Here is a 22,986-nt window from a genome sequence, read left to right as displayed (position 1 = left end):
GATATAAAATTCCTTTTGACACCTCAATTTTCCAAACACAGGTACTCAAGCCGCCAACAATCCCACCTAACCAATTGAACTTTCATCACGAAAATTCAAACAGACTGATGAAAATGGACGCCGTTAAGCCAGAAGACAAATGTAGACAATTTTTGCCCGACTCTTCGAAGACTTTAGTGACCGCAGTTTTCTCACAGCCCCTTGTTGAGAAATGATCCCTCATAGCCCCTTACCGACTCTGAGAGATGTAATTCGACCTGGCGAAGCAAAACATCCAGAAGCCTACAAGATAATATGTCCAGTGGGGTCTAATGACTAATGGACCTCGAGAGTTTTAAGGGGCTGTCAGAAAACTGCATTCACTAAAATCTTCGAAAAGTTAAAATGAAATTTCAAAATGGATGTTCAATTTTACCGTAAAAGGGGAACGCGGCAAATTTCCGCAGTTCGATATCCAGAAGCTGTGATGCTTCTAGAAACCGTGATGACATGTGCGCCGCAGATGTGCCGTTTCAGGACTGGTAGGCCGAGTCCTGAAGGAGATTTGGTTTTATGTTCAATTTTTATTCGGTTATTTCCTGAGGTTGAAACCGAATGATAGCTGTAGATTGATTTTGAATCTCAAACAACTGAACACTTTTATAACGGCTCCTCATTTTAGGCTAGAAGATATGTGAACTGTAAAAAATCTGATATCAAAAAATGGTTTTTTGGCATCAATAGATTTGACAGAAACATATTTTTCCATTCTGATTATCACTGATGGAACTGAGTCAAACTCAATACTTGAAAATAACGAAATTTCTCAAGTTCCTTGGACATTTAGTTTCTGTTTGCCCTGCGGTGAAATATAGATGGCTCTATACAAAACTATTTGAGAGGCACTAATATTTGGCTTTGAGGGCAAATGAGGGAGATTATGATAGTGTGATAAAAATTTACAGTGAGTTGAGAAAGCAAAACAGGACCTGAATTCTCAAGAGTATATGCACATTTTGACTGAAATTACATGGAAATAACATACAAGCTACAACCAGAAAATGAAAATTGAAATAATAATAAAAGCTGAAAATTGAAAAATATTAACAGAAATGAAAAATAAAAATTAAAAGATTCCAAACCAAGTTATGTCACGACGTTTCTATTGTTAGTATCTACAATCGTCTTCGGGTGATAACTGGACTTATTCCTCTGAGATCTGACTATTTATAGGTCATTCGGGTGAAAGGTGAAAGCACTCGAATCAGATCGATCCGAAGATGATTCCGAAGATCAACGTGTTGTTGGTGTTTTCGACTACATCGATCTTTTTCACTGTTGACAACTTTCCTACCAAGTTGTGGAGCTCGTACATTTCGTCTAAGTTGAGTTTGGAGAAGTTTTGCGTCTCGTAGATATTCGGGGTTTCCTCATTGTTGATTTGGATTTTTGGCAGAATCAGAGGTTTTCCCTTTTGATTTTTCATGTTGTTGAAAAACGTCTTGTGGATTATTCGGATTTCACATGATTTGGGTATTTTGACGAGTGTGGACGAGTGTGGGGATGTTAACTTCGATATATCGATCAGCTCTGCACTTTGAGAAAATTATTTCTTCTCGTACGGGGATGATCAGCACTTCCTCTTGGGTGATTTGTTCGACTATGGATTCGCCTACGTTGATTGGAATGGGTTGGCAATTTTTTGTGATATTGCCTTCAATCAGCTGGGTTGTGCACAGGTCCTGTGGGTAGTAGTCTTCGATACAGAAATATGTTTCCTCCAATAATGGACACATGTTTGATTCAAATTGATTTTTCGAAGCTGCTCGTGCCAAATAGGGATATTTGAGGACAAAAATATGGTGGTTTTGGACAGGTGGTAAAACATAAAAATTTCGTTTCTGATAATTGGAACATGAATTGAAAAATTCAATTTCGTGTTCAAGATGTAACTTGTGTGCCAAAGAATTGATAATATGACAAGATATTTTCGAATTTTGGAATTTCGCTTTCATCGTAAATTTGACTCAAGTATTTTATCATTTCTTCCAGATCTGAACTGGATATAATTGAATTATGCAGAGCATTCAATTTTGCGAAGGTAATTGCGTCTTCTAGGTTGTCAATGAATGTTATGAAATTTTGGTAGTCCAAAATGATCTGAGAAAGTACACCTTGAAAACTGATATAATTTTTGAGATCGACAATGGTTTTTTGAATGCGAACTGGAATGTTTTCAAGCTGTTTTCGAGCGCTTCTTGATTTGAATTGAGCGTTCGAATGGTACGATTATAATGATTGATTAATTGTTTTGATATAGAGAGGTTTAAAGATTCAATTCGTGAATGATATTTTCTTGATTTTTTTTCCAATATTGCAATGGTTTGATCGTAACGCTTTCCGTCATCAGCGTCAAGTGTTCTGAAAAGCCATTTATTGATTTTGCCAATTCCATTGATCATACCACGTTTAACCCGAATATGTGGTTGAAAGTTGTCCAGTTTTGTCCGAGTTGTTTGAATGAAATATTCAGTACTCTGAAGCATATTTTTGGATAGACCATGGTAGGAAATTGGGTTGGTAACATTTTCCTTATTGAAATTATTTTTGATTACATTGAAATATATTTTCAATTTATTTATTTGATTGATAATTGGACTCAAATCGATGTAGTAAAGAAATGTATGTTTACTATAGATAATTTTTGCGTTGCCTAATTGTATGGGAAGAATGGGGTTATGAATGGTATTGATTTGAATGTCTTTGTCACATAGTACTTGAAGTATTACAGTGTTAGAGTTCCCTGTAACAAAGTTTTTTTTGTTAGTCTTGGACTTTCGGGCAATATTTTTGTGATAGGTTCCTTTGTTGGTTTTTAGCTTTATTTTTGTTTCCTTGAGTATTTTAGTCTTATTGAATTTGGGTTGATCTTTTTGTCGTGCTTTATCCTGATATATGCTACTTGTTGATCAGAAAAATCGAAGGGTTCATCTCGGTTTTCATTTCTCTTGTATACATTTTTCCTTGGTTTGTTGGTTTGTTTGTTGTATAGATTGGTACAATTTTTGGGAAGTGTCTTTATGGGCTTGAACGTATTCTGAAATTATAATATGATCACTGAGATCGAATGGATTCGTATTATTGATGTGACCGTTTACTACTTCGAACGGGATGAATTTTGTAACACTATGAATTGAGTTATTGTATCCTAGGAGGGCACGTTTCATCAACTGCTCAGGGAAAAGATTCTTGTTTTCCTCTCAAACATCGATGATGTTCGATCAAGGTCGAGTGAAACCTCTCAACAGGGTAATTGGAATTGCTATTTTTGGGAATTGTATAATGAAGTTCTATTCGATATAATCTACAAAAGTTTTCTAGTTCTTTATTTTTGAACTCAGTACCAGAGTCAGTGGTAATTTTTAGCGGTAACTCATGATGAGAAATGAAATTGAGAAGGTTTTCGTGAACTACGACACCGGTAAGGGCCCTTAAGGGGTATGCTTGACCATATCGAGAAAAGTAATCGATAATTGTAGTAAAACTTTCGTTCGATATCGTGAATGTATTGATATGAATATGTTCGAATGGTTTTGAAGTGGTAGGAGTGAGATTGAATTTGATGATTGAGGGATTTGGATCATATTTATTCTTTTGACATATTCCGCAGTCATTGACAAAATTTTGGATATTATCAATCATTTTAGGCCAATAAAAACGTGAACTCTGAGATTGTTTCATTTCATTGATACCTCTGTGACACGTTTTTTTCGTGTGGTAAAGTTGAAGTTTTTCTTCTTGGTCATTTGATTTTTCTACATCAGTAAAGAACGTGAGACATTCGACAATTTTGAAAGAGGAATTTTTGAAAAGATATCGTATCGTATTGCTGAAAAGCCTTTGCAATGAAGGGTCCTTAAATTGAAGTGCGTACGTTTGTTTTGGATCGGTATATTCTTTGAGTAATTTGACGATGTTATTTTTGTTTGTTTTTTCTCGGTAGTGTGACATATGACCAAAAATTTTCAAAAACTTTTTCGATCCTGCAATTCAGTTTTTCTATATCCCCAAGTGTGAGGTTTTGCATGTGCTCCTGAAGTCCGGTGCTGAATATGATGATGTCATCCATGTAGACCATGCAGATTTTATTTTGCAAGTCTTAGAGGACCTCATCCATTACTCGTTGAAAGTTTGACGGTGCGTTTTTGAGACCAAACGGCATCCTCAGGTACTCATAGTGACCATGATCCACATATATGCGGTTTTTTCGATAGAATTTTGGGCCATTTCAATTTGGTGGAACCCACTGGCCAGATCGAAATATCGAGCACGTCTCAATTTATCCAATATGTCATTAATATTGGGGATTGGGTATCGATATCTATAGTTTTTTCGTTGATTTTACAGTAATCAACAACTATTCTCCATTTTTGTTTACCAGATGAATCAAGTTTTTTGGGCACGATCCAAATGGGGGACGACCACGGGATGCAGCTGGGTCGTATGCTATTTTTCTCAAACATATCGTTGATCTGACGTTGGACTTCTTGTCTGTAGACGTATGGATACCTATATGATTTGGTGTGTACCGGTATTTCATCTGTAGTCCTTATCTCATGTTTGATTTTTGAAGTAAATGTCAACTCGTCTCCTGGTTTGAGAAAGATATCAAAATATTCTTTGCATACTGTGATTATAGCGGTCTTTTCCTCGGAATTCACTTGGTCAATGCGAATTAACTTTGCGATATTCATATCAGCTTCGTTTGATACGGAATGATCATCTGTCTGTTGTCGGGGTTTGTGAAAGATTTGAGGGTGAATATTTCGTATGTCGAGGATACACAGTGGGTGACAGGTAGGGGTTCGAGTAATTTTACTGAAATCGTTCTATTGGTGGAGTTTTGAATTTCAATCGGGGCATATCCGTTTTTGGCAATAGTCAATATTTGTGGAATAATGAGATTATTCATAGTTCCTTCGATTGTCAAAATTTCGTCTTCATACACACTCACTGGCAGATTTTTTATCATCTTTTCCAGCGGGTTTACTGAAAAGGAAACACTGAAATCTGAAGGTTGTCTGAATTTGAAAGGTATTTTTTCCTGTCAATTTCTTATTAATCAAATCGATATCGAGGTTCATGTTTATTAAATCTGTCAGTCCTGAAACGCCATCGAAATAGTTATGAAAATCGAATAAGATGAAATCAATTTCATAATCCGTATTAAATTCAGAAAAGGCTGGTATTGAAGCTTGATATCTGACCTTTTTACAACCAGTTGCCGTTTTTATAATGGTATTGGAGCGATATATTTTATCTGGAAATAATTTTTCAATTATCGAAGGTTTCATTATCGATCGAGAGCTTCTTGTATCGATAAGTAGTTTTAATTTTGGGTTTTTGGTTTCTACATATATGCATGAGAGATTGATTTCAGCTAGGTCGACTGGTCTCGTTGGCTCGCCGTCTGAAAATTTGCGATTTCGTCAGGGTCTGAAATGTCATCGTTTGAGATACAAGGTTGTTGTTGATCGAATTCATTTTCGGAATATTTGCTTTGTTCAGGGCTTTCGTCTGCATTGGGATGTTCATAATATTGATATTGGTTGGTAAGTTGATCATAAAAATCAATAGGGTTTTCATATTCATTTGAAAATGATTCCTCTGAAATGAAATTTGGCTTTTGATTATGTTAGAAGAATCGTGGTTGGTTTTGGAATTGGTTTGAACCATGTTGCGTTCTGAAGTTGGTCCTGGGGTCTAGCCGGTATTGAGGAATTTGTTGGTGGGACATCCTAGTGGGGTTTTTAGAAGTAGTCGACATGGTTTCAGGTTTTGGCAATTGATTTGGAGGAATTTGTTTGGGTTTGAAAACATTTTAAGGGGTACCAAACACTTCTCGATTAGTAGGATATTTTCGGGGTGGTAGTTGCCTGGGTTGGACATTTATTGGTTGATTGGGTCAAATGGGTCTCAGAGAAAAGTTTGGGTTCAAAAAATTGATGTTGGGGTAATTGAATTGTCTTTGTGATTGATTTGGTATTATTTGTTGAACGGTGGTGTTCGTTGGGGCATTGGTCATGTGGGTATGTCTGTTGGTATGAGTATTGAATTTGGTTCTATAGTTATCTTGGGCGGTGCCATATAACTTTTCACATACGCCATTGTGTCTTCAAGATAATTTGGGTTTTTAAGATGTAAATTATTTCTGAGAATACCTGTACATCCAGCATTGAATGTACCAAGTGCAACCTTATCATAATGTGTTATTTGACAAAGTTTCTGTTCTCTACTCAAATTAGAATCATTACTGATTCTCTGTACCACGCTACTTCTAATCAGTTGCAACCTACTTTCGAAACTGAGTAAGTCTTTACCTTTATGAGGTCGACTCCTCGTAAGTTCCAGAACGAGACAATCTATATTCCTACGGTCAGAAAAACACTAATTCAGAGCATTTTTCAAACTTTCCCAAGTATTGAGTTCTGGTCGATTTCCAACCATGTATTCTGCTTTCCCAATCAATTTTTCCTAGGTGCATTCAAAGACATGTTCGTTCAAAGATGCATCGTTAAATATTTCATAGGTATTAATCAATGAATAACACCTATCAATAAATTTATTAAGTGCGTTACTGTCACCATCGAAAGGTTTCAGATTATTATGTCGAGACTTGAAAAAATCCCAATTCATTTGAACATTTTGTTGCTGTGGTGGAGCCATTGTTATTATTGGTAATAGTAGTTCAGTTTCAGAATTACTTTCGCTATCTACTGCATTTTCTTTACTGATAAATTACCTAGTCTATTCAAAATATCGTCAAGTTCATTCATGAATCAATATTCAATCAATAATTCTGTATTATTGACTTCAGATTCGAATTTATTGAAATTTTCTTAACAAAAATTCACAAAATCGATTTTTTCTTCTTAAATTACTAGTCTAGAATAGACACCGATTTTGTTCGCAATTGTTAGGAATGCCTCACTGGCTAACAACGATATTGAAACACTTATAACACCACCAACTTTATAACATTTATTAGTCTATTCAACAACAATGTCAGTTTCAGACTGCCCCACTTAAACATATTTCAACCCACAAAGGAATGTATCATCCTCTTATGTAAACCTATCAGGTGATATTCAGGGCTGTCCCATCCAGTACTCCCAACAAGATAACGTCCAGGGCTGTACGGAGCTCTGATTCTAACGCACTCCCTAACATTCGGCCATCCTGCTACCCCATTTGGCCTCAAATGGGTTCAAACACCCATCAGAAAAATCTGTAACAAACTTTCCAATTAAAACCTATATATTCAACTTATTTTGTATATGTGTATGTGTCATAACTTAGTTTACTCCCTAAGTTATTTATGTCCGTTGATTTAATCCCCAACTTCTGTGTATGTATGCGTGTATGTGTCATAACTTAGTTTAATCCCTAAGTTATTCATGTCTGTTGGTTTAATCCCCAACTTCAACTCCCAGTCATGAATTTAGTTTAATCCCTAAATTATGACTGTTTCTTTTCATAACTCAGTTTAATCCCTGAGTTATCCTTGCCAGTTGGTTTAATCCCCAACTTTAACTCCCAGTCATTAATTTAGTTTAATCCCTAAATTATGACTTTTTTTTTTTTCAAAACTCAGTTTAATCCCTGAGTTATCCTTGCCGGTTGGTTTTATCCCCAACTTCAACTCCTAGTCATGAATTTAGTTTCAATCCCTAAATTATGACTGGATTTTCACTCGCCAATTGTCGTCTCTCACTGTGAACGGTTTGAGATGTTCCACACCGATGACTCCCTCGTAACGGTTTGCGTTTTGGCACCTTTATGACCCTGATTCTTCACATACTTTATATCTATCATTTCCTAAATTCTGTTTTATCTTGAATGGCCCTTTATATTTTTCGACTGATTTCTTACTGTTTCCATCATTTTTGAAATTAGTTACTTTTACGAGCACCCAATCTCCTATTTTGTAAACCGGAGCTGTTGTTCGTCTCATATTGAAAATTTTATTCTGCCTTTCACGATTTTCCTCCAAACTTTTTGCAACATCCTGCCTCAATTTGGTTACGTCAATCGCTGGGGGTTCGTGGACATGAGTGACGTAGAGCTCATTCCTCAAGTTCAATTGAAACCCAACTAAAACTTCACTTGGTGTCGTCTGTATTGTTTTATTGAAGGTACTATTGATTGCTAACTGAATTTTAGATATGTTTTTGTCCCAATCTTCTTCCTCCAAACTAGCACTCATTGTTGCGGCAGCGTCTACAATTGTCCTATTGTATTGTTCCACCTGACCATTTGCGCGAGCATTGCTATAGAGTTTTGATAATGGCGAATACCTCGTTCATCGCAAAAATTTTTAAATTTGTTGGATGAAATGCATTTCATCCAATGGGTTCAATGGTACTCCAAAAATGGCTATTAATTAACGCAATTCGTTCAGAACCGGAGACGTCTTGGTATTGGGAAGAGCACTCAGAATTGTGATCCTTGTGAACGAGTCGACCATAACAAAAATGTATTTGTTGCCGTTTCTACTTTCAATAAATGGACCAACATGATCAACATGGATTGTATGAAAAGGACGAGGACATTTATGAATGGAAAATAAAAATCCTGGCTTTTTCCCAGCGGGCACTTTATGGTACTGGCAGTGTAAGCAAGACTTAATATATTTTTTTACAAAATGTCGCATTCTAGAGAACCAATATCGTTCCTGCAACCTGTGAAGAGTTTTCTCTACAGAAAAATGTCCCAAATCATCGTGATTAGCCTTTATTATCTGCCATCGACAGTTTTTCGGAACAAACCAACGCCGACCATACTCAGTAAGCTTGAAAACTTTTCCTGCCCTTAAATCATAATTATAAATAATATCTCTACTTACATCACCTGACTCCAAATTTTCTTTAATTTTCACAATTTCAGGATTTTTGGCTTGAACAGCCGCCAACCAATCACCTTCAGATATTTTCATAATAATATCTGTTTGTATACTTTCGCTAGTTACGCATGGATTGCGACTCAAAGCATCCACGTGAACCATTTGATTTCCCGATTTGTGAATAATTTGAAAATTATATTCCTGTAAAGAGAGGACCCATCTGCCAATGCGTGGGTTTATATTTTTTTTTTCAATTGTTCCACGAACAGCATTACAGTCAGTTCTGATGATAAATTCAGTACCCAATAAATAATGACGAAACTTTTGTAGTACGGACACTATTGCCAACAACTCTAACTCGAATGAATGAAATCTTTTCTCGCTCTCGCTTGTTTGCCGACTATAAAATGACACTGGCTGCTCTCCCTTGTCGGTTATTTGCATCAGAATGCCACCGATTCCATCTCTACTTGCATCAGTATATACAACGGTTTGACATTTTGCATCAAAAATAATCAAAACGGGTTTATTAATCAAAATATTTTTGAAATCCTCAACAGTTTTTGAATGTGCCTCCGTCCACAGCCATTGACTATTTTTTTTTAACAATTTTGTTAGTATACTAGCTTTTTGTGCAAATTTATCAATGAACTTTTTAAAGTAACTCACCAAACCGAGGAACTAACGTAATTGATGAATATTTTGTGGAGTAGGAAAATTTTGTACAGCTTTTACCTTATTGTTACCAGGACGAATACCTGATTCATCAATTTCATAGCCTAAAAAGAGTATACTGGTTTGTAGAAATGAACATTTGTTCAAATTTAACGTTAAATGATTTTCCTTTAAAATTTGGAAGACATTTTGTAAAGTTTCAATATTTTCTGCCTTAGTTTTAGTTGCAATCAAGATATCATCGAGGTATATTATAATTTTATCAAATCTTAAATTTCCAAAAATTGAACGTATAGCTTTTTGAAAAAATACGGGTGCATTACAAAGGCCAAAGGGCATACGTAAAAACTCGTAATGCCCATCCGGCGTAACAAAAGCTGTTTTTTCTATTGAATCCGGGTGCATCTGAATTTGATAGTAGCCATATTTGAAATCAAGACTTGTGAAAAATCGGCATCCCTTCAATCTATCTATCAAATCTTCTATACAAGGGAGAGGAGTTTTTTCTTTAATAGTGATTTTGTTAAGCTCTCTATAGTCGACACACAAACGTTTTTCATTATTTTTCTTATCTACCAACAAAATAGGACTAGCAAACGGAGAACTGCTTTCGCGAATTATTCCTGCTTCTAATAATTCAGACACCAACTTTCTGACTATTGGTTTTTCACTTTGTGCCAACCTATACGGATTTTGTGCAACGACTTTCGGGTGACAAAGTTGAATTTTCATCAAGAACTTTTCAATACCCTTAAGTGATTTGAGAGAAGAAGCTACACAGTCACTATTTTCACGTAACAGGTCGTTTATCTCTTGATCAGAGTGAATCGAAATTTTTAAAATATTTTCAACTTTCTCTAGAGGTTCCTGTGCATAACTGAATGTTAAGTCATTGCCTACTCTTTGGTAATTGATTGCAATGTCTTCAGTAAAATTTCTACCAACTATACACTGACAATCAACTGACAAAGAATTGATAACATAAAATCGACAAAGCAATGTTATCTGATCGATTGTTACAGAAGCCTCGACAATCTCGTCTACCTTCGTAATGTTATGTAAAAAACCTGATAATAATGCAGGAACTGATAGTTTGCACACTTTTAGTCCAAGCTCCTGTGCCAATTCATGTTCCAAAGTAGAACAGTCACTACCAAAATCAATAAAAGCCAAAAGGGAAGTGTCATTGATTTTAATTTTTCGATAGAATTTATCTTTATTGGAACTCTCGATCACATTAATTTTTTGTGGTTTTTCTATGAACTTCTCTGATTTTACCTCGGTCTGTCTTTTTTGTGAGTAACAATCGGCTTCGATATGACCTTTTCTATGACAAAAATTGCACTTCCTCATATTATAACTTTTATACTCGCTTCTTTTGTGTCCCCGTTTAGTACAATGAAAGCATTTAATTTGAGTGCTTTGTATTTTTAAATTTTTATCATTCTTCCCAGTAGGTTTTGGCTGTTCTAATTTGATATTTGAAGTATTGTTATATATTTGTTTGTGACTTGGCCCTGACTCAGAATATGTTCTGTCCCTCAAATAACTTGCTAAAAGATTGAGATCTGTAATATTAGCTGCTCTCACAGCCGACGCAACCGTGTCATCCCCGATTGCGCCAACAATGAGTGACACTTTATCAGCGTCTGAAAAATTCGCTTTCAATGCTTCTATTTTAGCTAGGTGATCGAAATGAAAACTGTATAATAATTCCCCCTCAAATGGTTTGTGATTCGCAACTTCCACAAAAAATTTATGGGTGTTCCTAACAGACTGAAATGTGGTAGAAAGAATTTTTTTCCATTTAGCCCACGAATAATTCGCCCAACCGATTTCCGTTTGAATATAAGTTTGAAACCATTGTGATGCAGTATTTCCAAGTTTACTCAAAGCAATAGTTTTTGTTGTATTATCGTCCCATTTAAAACATGTTGCATGTTGATCCACAATACTTATCCAGTCTCTAACCGAATCAGACTTTGGGTCAAATTCACAAATTGTAGAAACATTTTTCGACTCACCTCTTTCACAAAAATCAAAATAGGTGCTTCTTACCCTGGACCTCCGACCTTTACGTTTACCCGATTTCTCTCTATGTGCTCGTCGTTTGCGTTCACTGCTGCTAGACGACTCTTCAGAACTTGATGAAGATGAAGATTCTGAGGAACTCGACCTCCTACGGCGTTTTGTTGATCGCCGTCTTGCCATCTTCAAACATTCAACGTGGAGCGTAAGAAAAAAAAAAAACGACGTAGATCCCACTTCTGAGATGTTAGGAATGCCTCACTGGCTAACAACGATATTGAAACACTTATAACACCACCAACTTTATAACATTTATTAGTCTATTCAACAACAATGTCAGTTTCAGACTGCCCCACTTAAACATATTTCAACCCACAAAGGAATGTATCATCCTCTTATGTAAACCTATCAGGTGATATTCAGGGCTGTCCCATCCAGTACTCCCAACAAGATAACGTCCAGGGCTGTACGGAGCTCTGATTCTAACGCACTCCCTAACACAATGAACTGCCCTAAATTATCTTCACCGAAATCCTTATGCAGAGGGTTCAGTAAAGGCGAAAAGGAAATTTGGCACTTACAGTTATTTTGGTGGTCCAAAATCTTGTAGTCATCAGTTCCTCCTCCAATGATTCTTTGAAGCCTCCAGAAGTAGGGTCGTTTTTTGGTCCGTCCGGTACAATCCTCGATGGATCACGATTTTTCGAATTTGTGCTTAAGAAGTAGACACTCCAAGTCGCGAAAAATTATTTTTAACGCACTGCACAAATCCTACCGACTGCGCCAGTTAAATACTTTGAACGGAGAATTGTGTTTTTAAAAAAATTATTTTATAAATTTACAATTGAAAACGACTTACTCTATCAAGAGTTACAAATAGAATGATTAAAAAAAAAAACGTTAACTGATGAACATCGCCTCGCAAGTCCAAATAAGGATTTCTTGGAAAACCGCTGTCAGCAGATCATGTTTCTGTGAGAGCAGCAATCCGTGGGAACGGTCGTTCCTTAACTCATGCTTGAAATTGTTGGCTTGCAAATGTTTGAATACTTCCACCCAACGAGTTTCCGTGAAAACATTCGGATTATTCAATTCAGTTACTTTCTGAAATGTAATGTAGTTACAAATCGATAAAAATTCATTAAATACACGTATCTTTATTACAGTCAATATACTCCTTTTCATCCAGAGATTTGCGAACGTCTTTTCATGCAGGGGCCTTTTTTAAATCTGCCCAATGAAATATCTCCATTTTTTTGATGAAAAAGCAAGTCCACTGCTCCAAATATTCATGACCTATTTCATAAAGTTATATGGCTGTCCTTTCCACAAAATCTCCATGTATGTCGGTACCATTGTCTTTCAATTTCACCATTAAATACTGACAGTAAATGGAAAAAACTGATTGGTCTGCGTCTGAGTCAAATTGTCTTTTAGTTGATTTCTATTGCAGCATCAATTTCCGATACAGTCTGACCTTCAAGTTTCAATACAGCTTAATGAAAATTTGCTGGCTGAGCGTGTAAAAAATAAAGCCACAATTCGGATGTGGTATCGTCAAAAAAAATTCAGTAGTTTTTCAATGACTGATTCATAACCCTTTCCAAAGTAGGCATGAGCGCAAGCCCTCTGGTTTCACTATAGTCGAGCAATTGTTGATATTCCGTTTCAGTTTCGTCGCAAAACTTTATATCATTTTACCAATTTCAGATCATTGTGAAAACATACGAATTTTAATGTTTCTATACTGTTGAATTGCTAACGAATGAAGTGTCAAAACTTGTTTTTGAATCAACTTGCTTTCCACGGTACTATCCAGATTTCCAATCATTAAGAGAATTAACTGTATTTCTAGTTCTATTTTTTTTTCTCGAAAACCAATCACGATACAACAAAACTCTTACGAGACCACTTATAATTGAATTTGTTTAGTTGTTCAACTATGTCAAAGCAAATTACATCATTACAAGCCTTTTATTACTGCTATCAAGAAATCACTTTTCGAAACTAAAGTGATTACTTGATTTACACCCTGTATAAGTTATATTTCAATCGATTATGTGTTTGCAAATAAATATCTTTTGTTGGTTCTTTGATGGATAGCAGTGTAGTAATAATAATTGTGTTTCAGGAGTATTTGTGATGTTTTGCACAACAGCGACTCTATGGTTAGTTTTTGTTCCAAAAATGCTTGAATTGAGGCGAAATCCAGGAGGTCCGGTTGATAAAAGATTTCGACCAACTTTGAGGCCCATGTCTAAAACCCGCAGAGATTCAAGTGTGTCCGAACTCGAAACCAAACTGAAGGACGTGAAAGGTTTGAATTCCAAGTATAGAAAAACGTTACTGGACAAAGAATCTGAACTACAGGTAGAAATCTAATGAATGTCTTATGCAGAGATAGGATTTTTTCTTTTGTTTCAAAGATGCTGGTGAGGAGATTAGGAAATGAAGCTAAGGAAATTCTCGATTCAAGAGCCGATTCTTTGAGTGAAACGAATAGGCTATCAGTACCACTTATACGAAAAGAACCTCACAGTGCAACAGAAACTAGTGATATCACCTCATTATGTAGTCTAAGCTCCCAGGATTATACTTCCCTACAACACACCGATAGTCAAAAGTAAGACTAATACAACACACACACACACACACATATATACAGTGCTAGTCAAAAGTCCCCTCCCCCCCTCGTATCTTTGGAACGGGTATACTTATAATAATGAAATTTGGAGGGTGGAAATAAACGGATGTAGGCTTTTTAACTGGTCATAACAGGTGACGCAATAGTCATAAATGACGTCACAAGGCTACTGTGACCAAAAATTTTAAATGGGACCTTATGGCAAGTGACAGCTCGTTTGAAAGGTATTGAAAATACCTATTCAGTTATACCAATTTTGTTTGGGTTTCGGCTGATTTTGATTGATAAATTGAAGAAATACGAAAATTATTGTTTCGCATTTAATTAATAAAGATTTTAAAGTACGCCTCTGGTTCATTGTCAAAAAGGTTGACGTGTTTGAATTATCTACTTGTCAAAAGTGTTTATACCTTGAAAATTTACCTAAGCTATTGTTTAACGAGACGTTTAAGTGTTTACATAGGCAAAATGGTACGTACTGTAGCCGACAAAGTAGCAGTTATCTTAATAATTGGTGAATGTAGAAACAATTTCCATGCAGCTGAACGACTGTTTAATGAGAGGTACCCCGATCGCCCTATATCGAGGGTTTATTTGAGGGAGCTTCTTCGGAAGTTTGAAGCATCAGGTAGTGTTCAAGATGCCAAACGATCTGGTCGACCAACAATTAGTGATGACAAAAAAATTGACATACTTGGAGAAATGGTAGTGAATCCTACTTCTTCCACAGCCCAAGTTGCGCCTATCTGTGAAGTCAGTCAAAGGACAGTACATAGGGTGTTGGCTAGAAACAAATTTCATCCATACAAATTAAAAATGGTGCACCAACTTTCAGATGATGACCCCGACCGAAGACTAGAATTCTGTGAAACTATGTCCGATAAAATGAACCAACAACCAGGCTACATACAGACAATTTATTTTAGTGACGAAAGTACTTTCTTTCTCAATGGAAATTTTAACACTCAAAATGTGAGGTATTGGAGTGACACAAATCCTCACATCTTTCGTGAAAAACATACTCAATTTCCAGAAAAAGTAAATGTTTGGGCAGGTATTTTGGGAAACCACATAGTTGGGCCTCTTTTTCTCAATGCTAACTTAACCGGTGAATTGTATCTGGAGATGTTACAAACTGATATTGAAGCGTTAATTCTTGAAATTCTAGAAGATAATCCAGATGAATTCGACAACTTGGAAATAACGTTTCAACAAGATGCTGCTCCTGCACACTATTACGGTGCAGTAAGACGTTACTTAGATGAAGAATATCGTGGTAGATGGATTGGACGACGAGGTTCGATCGAATGGCCAGCTCGGTCACCGGACCTTACACCATTAGATTTTTTTCTATGGGGGTACTTGGAATCTAAGGTTTACGCTACAGCACCTGACAGTATTGCCATTCTGAAACAACGAATTGTTGAAGAATGTAGGGCAATTTCCGCTGACACACTGGGACGAGTACGACAAGAGTTTAGCAATAGGATGCAGTACTGCCAGGAAGTAGATGGAGCACATTTTGAACACTCATTATAAGAACTGGTTCTTAAATCTTTATTAATTAAATGCGAAACTATAATTTTCGTATTTCTTCAATTTATCAATCAAAATCAGCCGAAACCCAAACAAAATTGGTATGACTGAATAGGTATTTTCAATACCTTTCAAACGAGCTGTCACTTGCCATAGGGTCCCATTTAAAATTTTTGGTCACAGTGACCTTGTGACGTCATTTATGACTATTGCGTCACCTGTTATGACCAGTTAAGAAGCCTACATCCGTTTATTTCCACCCTCCAAATTTCATTATTAGAAGTATACCCGTTCAAAAGATACGAGGGGGGGAGGGGACTTTTGACTAGCACTGTATATATATATATATATATATATATATATATATATATATATATATATATATATATATATATATATATATATATATATGTATATATATATATATATATATATATAATATATGTATATATATATATATATATATATATATATATAGATATATATATATATATATATATATATATATATATATATATATATATATATATATATATATATCTATATAGATTCCATATCATTTCTAGAAACATGTGGATTTGTTTTCTGATGGCATTTCAGGTTAGCTTCCCAAATTTCTGCTACCGCAGTTGTCGGTTGATTGGTCAAACCACCAACACTGACATAAAAACTTGTCAAGTTGACTTGGGTGTCACACCAATAGGTGGTTCCACTTATGTTTCGCTTGCGTATTCGCAGCTATTTTTATCAAGTACTTTCTTGGTTTTTCTCATTTTGTCTTCAATCGAGGATCGCCTGCCCGGTACTGATATATATATATATATATATATATATATATATATATATATATATATATATATATATATATATATATATATATATATATATATATATATATCGATATATATCGATTTAATTCGTGAGGTTGCAGTCAATAGCTGGGCAACTACAATAATAAGATTATATATCTTGTAAAAAATATATAAATATGGAGAACTTACTAACGTGAGAATAAAATATAAAATGGTTCAAAAACAGATAGAAAAACATTAATAAATGACAGTTAATAAAAATTTTGGCTGACAATGTCAAGTGGGAAAATTCTGAATGATACTCGAATTACTAGATTTTTTATTTTCTTTATCATATTTCAGTAGGTACGTGTAAATTTTGCTGAGACTATCAATATCAGTTCGTTTATTCATTGAATTTTCTTCGTTATTAATATGTATCATTTCCAAAAATATTCTTTTCGTTGTATTGGTTTCTCTATCTAAAATATTTGGATTTTCAAAATTCATTTTATGATCCTCCGAATTAACATGTTCTGTTAATGCACAAGAATTAACATTTCGTCTACAGTCGCTCTTATGGGAAGTGATGCGACTACTTAGAGGTCTAGATGTTTGTCCTATATATGTTTTAGAACAATCCATACAAGAAATTTTGTATACTAAATTGGATTTTTGTTTATTTGAAATTGAAGCTTTTACTTTACTGTATAATTTAGATATAGAAGTGACATTTGTTTTAGATATTTTGAGGTTATTATTTCGGAATACATTGATTAATTTCGGTGTCAATTCTTGAATATATATATATATATATATATATATATATATATATATATATATATAAATATAAATAAATAAGAAGGTTATTGAGTGTCTTGATATAGATACCGAAGTTAATTAACAGACATAGCACTCAAGAATGTGGCAAAACATAGACACGTGTTTCGGGCTTTTGGCCCATCATCAGTATGGTGCAGCCAAGAATAAGGATGGGCAACACTTGGTTTGCCACCTTCTTGAGTGCTATGTCTGTTAATTAACTTCTGTATCTATATCAAGACCCAATAACCTTATTTGTATTATTTCCTGGACCCGGATGTCAAGCAGGTTTCTATAGCTGCCTCCGTGGTGATTTTAGTAGTTTTCTTGTAAACACTAGATCTATTAACTGAAACCACAATTGTGCGGCTGGCTCCTGCTGGTGGCTCCGTGCATTTGTAGTTCTTCCTTTCGGTAACCAAGTGTTGCCCATCCTCATACTTGGCTCCACCATACTGATGACGGGACAAAAGCCCGAAACACGTGTCTATGGTTTTCCACCTTCTTGAGTGCTAAGTCTGTTAATTTAACAATTAGTGGACATGACGCTCCAAAAAAGGGGGCAAACCGCGGACACGTGTTTCTGGCTATTGGCCTCATCAGCGCGATGCAGCCAAGCGTAAAGATGAGTATATATATATATATATATATATATATATATATATATATATATATATATATATATATATATTGCATAGTAGTCAATTGTTTCGTGATTGTCTTTACTGTGCTCCTGGAAACTTAATAGACTTATAGCATGCCGGTCATACATTATAAAAGCTGAATTAGTATCATTTAAGGAATAATGCAATGAAATAAATAGTTTACATAGTTTATTGAATTGAACATAAGCTATCCAATAAAAAAACAGTTGTCTTGTTGACGTGAGTGGTTTGTGTTCGAAAACTAGGTGTTATGGCATTAGTGTAGGATGAAGCTTTTAGATAGACTGTAGAATAAATTTTAACAATTTGATTACACAACTACAATTCAGCAATATTTATTGTCAAAAATCAAAAAATATAAGCGATTCTTTTCGAAAAAATCTGATCCAGTTGATTCATATAGTTTTGAAATCATTTATGTCGAAATTATGACGAAATGGGATCGTCGTTAAAAAAGTTACGAAAGGTGAAGAAATAAAAAAAAAATCCGATTAATTATCCCAATAATTTAATTTTGGAATTTCCTTCAAAATTCTGACCTCCACTACATTCACTGTGTTTTGGATTATCATTGTCCACAATTTCATCGAAATCTGTTCATTCATGAAATTTCAATAAAGGTGGGCATCTTTCTATTATAATCTCAACTATCATGCCTCTTTCACAACCCTTATTCATCATCATCCTTAGAAATTGAAGAAAAAAGGCACAACGCGTGACACATCAGTAATTTGATAATTTTATCAGGAATTCACCCATGTAACTGTTTGCTACGTAAACTTTCATTTTGGCGCTATCTTGCAGCAGAACCGATGTCATCAAGTAATTCCAGAAATACTCATACAGATCAGACAACGTTTCGAACCTTACTTATACAGGGCATTTTTTAATGTTCCCCCTTTTATTTTTTGAACGGGTCAACTCAAATAATTGAGATTTGGGATAATGAAACTAATGCATGAGTACTTCATTTATAAGTGAAATTGTCAAAAAAAATTTCAATATAGCGACTGAGCGTCATTTGGGAAAAAAATTAAATGGAAAGGGGGGTAGTAGGAGATTTGAGCCGGTTCTAAGCCTCCCCCCACCACTATGACGTATTAATTGCTTTTTTTTGTTCAGTAACATCAAGGCGATGTGACCTTGAAGTGTCTGGTGCATGGATCGTTTAGAATTTTTTTCCTATCAGATTTTGTGAGGACTGATCTGAGCTTTATAAAGCATAAACAGTTGCTGAGGTGTGTACAGTGTTATGGTTCACAACAGTGTTCCATTTTAACCCCAACAAACTTATCAAAGCAGAAAGCGGAATTGTCTGTCCTAACATTATTATATCCGGTTCGGAGACATTTACCTTTTTGGAGAAAACCGATACCTGGGTTTTCGTTGCATTGATTTAAACCTGGTTACTTTCCTCAATGAGATATGCAACCTCCTGCTGCCGGTGAAGATGTGCATTCGCAGCCGATGTCCTGAAATGATGAGACAAGTGTGCTGTCGTCAGCAAAGCAATATATTGGGTTCTTGCTTTTTGTTGTAGACGACAATATGGATCCCTGGGGAACACCAGCGATGATGGTGAGGTATTCGAGAGGTATCCATCGACGGCCACTTGCAGGAAACGTTCTTTCAGGAAGTTGGAGAGCCATACACAAAAATGATCCAACAAGCCATAGCACCTAAGTTTGTCCAAAAAACCCTCATCCTTCAAAATCATATAATCTAACAAGTTATAGCCACGTGATCTTTGCTTGTTGTGTTTATTCTGCATAAAAGAAAATCGTTTATTTTATTATAGTAATTACTAAGATTCTTTTTTAGAATTAAATATAATGCAATATGATAATGATAACTTGTATAAAAAGAATGATATCAGGTGTGTCTGTGTGACATAATGACGTAATTACATTTGGTTGGTGTGTGAGAATGCACGGTACAGGGTTGACGTCCTTCAGTTATGTTCATGAAACATGACTTTGAACATGGAATTCAACTTTGAGATTAGGGAACTAAATTGCATACATGCTAAAGTCAGGGTTTGATATTGTCCTTCATATGTATTCTGTACCAGTTTGTACAGAATAAACACACGTCTGCATACCACGAAGATCCACCGACTGATGAGCGGTCCTTCTTCACCAGTTTGGATGATACCCATCGTGACAGAGAGTGTACACGTCTGCACTCCGTGAAGTTTCAACGACCACTATTTGCTTGTATCGCCTTCTGTCAACACATCGAGTTATAATTGGTGGTGGTGGTGGTGGGGGAGCGCCTATGGTCGACGCATCGAGTTGGCATCGACCGTGATCTACGTCACACCCTTGACATACGTCACAAGGTAACAAGGACAAGGCGACTTTGAGCTAGTGTTTTTGCTTTAACCTTGAATGACCTTCATTCACTCTCTATATTTTCACAACCTTCATTGAACAACGTGGCTATTTCGAAGCAACTTTCAATTTTGAAATGACCTCTACATACGTCACCCGATGTCGACAAGGTGACTTTGAAGAAGTCTTTTGAGTTTGACTTTGAACGACCTGAACGTCAGAAGGTGACGCGGTCAATGTGACTTTGAGGTAGTGTTTTTGATTTGACCTTGAATGACCTTCATTCACTTCCCATATTTTCACGACCTTCATTGATTCATGTAGTCATTTTGACTTTGAAATGACCTCTACATACGTCACATGATGTCGACAAGGTGACTTTGAAGATGTGTTTTGAATTCGACCTTGAATGACCTTCACCTACGGCACACCCTTGACGTACGTCACAAGGTAACAAGGACAAGGTGACTTTGAGCTAGTGTTTTTGTTTTAACCTTGAATGACCTTCATTCACTCTCTATATTTTCGCAACCTTCATTGATCAACGTGGCTATTTCGAAGATACTTTCAATTTTGAAATGACCTCTTCATACGTCACACGATGTCGACAAGAAGAAGTGTTTTGAGTTCGACCTTGAACGTCCTTCGCCTACGTTACACCCTTGAACTACGTCATAAGGTAACGCGGACAAGGCGACTTTGAGGTAGTGTTTTGGATTTGACTTTGAATGACTTTCATTCTCACTTTATATTTTCACAGCTATTTCGAACAATTTTTAAAGTCGCATAACCTTGGGAGTTGACCTTGAGATTTTAGTCTGTTTCGGGTCACATTAACATTAAAATGACTTCTACATACGTCAAATGAAGTCGACAAGATGACTTTGAAAAAATCTTTTGAGTTCGACCTTGAACGACCTTCAACTACGTCACGTCCTTGAACTACGTCAGAAGGTGACGCGGTCAATGTAACTTTGAGGTTGTGTCTTGGATTTAACCTTGAATGACCATCATTCACTTTCCATATTTTCACGACCTTCATTGATTCATGTGGTTATTTTGACTTTGAAATGACTTCTGCATACGTCACATGATGTCGACAAGGTGACTTGAAGATGTGTTTTGAATTCGACCTTGAATGACCTTCACCTACGTCACACCCTTGAACCACGTCACAATGAGAGTAGGGTGGGGCGCTACCACAACCACAACAGAATCATATAAAAGACGAGTTGTGATCGTGAACGTCGTCATTCAGTACATGAGAGCGCATCGAGGTGAATTCCAAAAAAATCGCAGCTGTAGCTTGAATTTCGCTTTTCTCCGCAGTGTCGTCTTTCATTAGCATATAAAACCGGATTACGGCTAAAAATATACATTTTTTATTAAATAACTTGTCTATTTTCAATTTTATATGAAAAATAGTTATGACAAAAGTTGTATAAAATTAATTCTCAACAATTTTGATTCCTATAATTTTTTTCATAAAATCAATATTTTTTGAGGAAGGGTGGGGTGAAATTTTGTCATTGTATTATCACATTTATTTTTGACTTCACGAGAAAATTTGTGATGAACAAAGTTGTATAAAATTGAATCTCTGCCAATCTCTTGTCGCTGCCCCGGATCACCAGTAGCTTTGTCTTCTTCTCTCAGCATATTCTACCGAGTTCGAGCACGTCGTCGACTAACTTGCAGCTCCTCTGCGGTATCGGTAACTCCACCTCGCTGCCAGAGGATAGGCCGGAAGTTGCCCCATGAACAGTTGGCACAGGCATCGGTGGCGAAGGTACTATGGATCCGGCTTTTGGTAGGTTATGCGGCCCGGTTGTGGTCTCTAAAGATGTCGTGGTGATGGTTGGCTCAATGTTTAATGCAGTAGATGGTATCTGCGACCGTCGGTGGCTGTTCTTTCGTCTTGACCGTCTTTGACTTTGAAACGGTGGTATCCAACGTATAAGGGTCGAGGTCATCGGCGGCTGCCGATAAGGATTCCTCTCATCCCATATTTTCATATATTTCTGCAGTTCCAACTGCTTTGGTTTCACCTTCGGCTCCACCTGCTTCGACTTGGCAGCGGACACCCTCTTCTTAGTCGGTTGGGGGGCAGCAAACTCATCATCACTATCGCTCGCTGCCACTCTCTTATTGGTACTCTTTGAACCCTTCTCCGCATCTTTGTTGGTGCTGCTCATTTCAGAAGAGGGAGTGGATGAACGAACATCCTCCATTCTGCTACATCCAGGTCTTGGACTCGTCACCATCACAGCTTCTTCAGGAACGGGGCTAAGTGAGGGTTCTACAAGGAATTCCGTTAGGAGTCCACGATATTCTCTGGTAGCTCTGATCCCTGCACCAACACCACGTCTTGCAGGATATTCCCTTACCCTTTTCAGATTTACCGGTATCAGTAAAAAGAGACATACTCAAAATAAATGAAATATAATAATAAACATTAATAATATATCTGAAGAATGGTTGGTTGGGTAACAGGATCAATTTTTTCTCAAAGAAATAATTGTTTTCTTGCCGTTTCGAATTCAATTAAATTCTTCTTCAGGGCTCTATAACGATGTTGTTTCATAAACATACCTCCCACAAAACTTATACG

At 36.2% G+C, this 22,986-nt stretch overlaps 1 protein-coding gene across 4 annotated transcripts in view; it reads left to right on the top strand.

The window, feature by feature from the left end:
- Positions 1–22,986, top strand: part of GABA-B-R2 (gamma-aminobutyric acid type B receptor subunit 2) — a 374,454-nt gene that overhangs the window by 300,010 nt on the left and 51,458 nt on the right. For all 4 annotated transcript variants that reach the window (XM_074170501.1, XM_074170500.1, XM_074170499.1 and 1 more), the window contains 2 exons: positions 13,716–13,954; positions 14,011–14,207. In XM_074170501.1, coding sequence (XP_074026602.1) covers positions 13,716–13,954; positions 14,011–14,207 — 436 coding nt within the window. The remainder of the gene's footprint in view (positions 1–13,715; positions 13,955–14,010; positions 14,208–22,986) is intronic.

This window comes from Leptinotarsa decemlineata, unplaced genomic scaffold, assembly GCF_025532065.1.
Source record: "Leptinotarsa decemlineata unplaced genomic scaffold, Ldec_3_MD MMD2_P_RNA_scaffold_9, whole genome shotgun sequence".
Lineage (NCBI taxonomy): Eukaryota > Metazoa > Arthropoda > Insecta > Coleoptera > Chrysomelidae > Leptinotarsa > Leptinotarsa decemlineata.
This window is presented reverse-complemented; position numbering and strand designations above follow the sequence as displayed.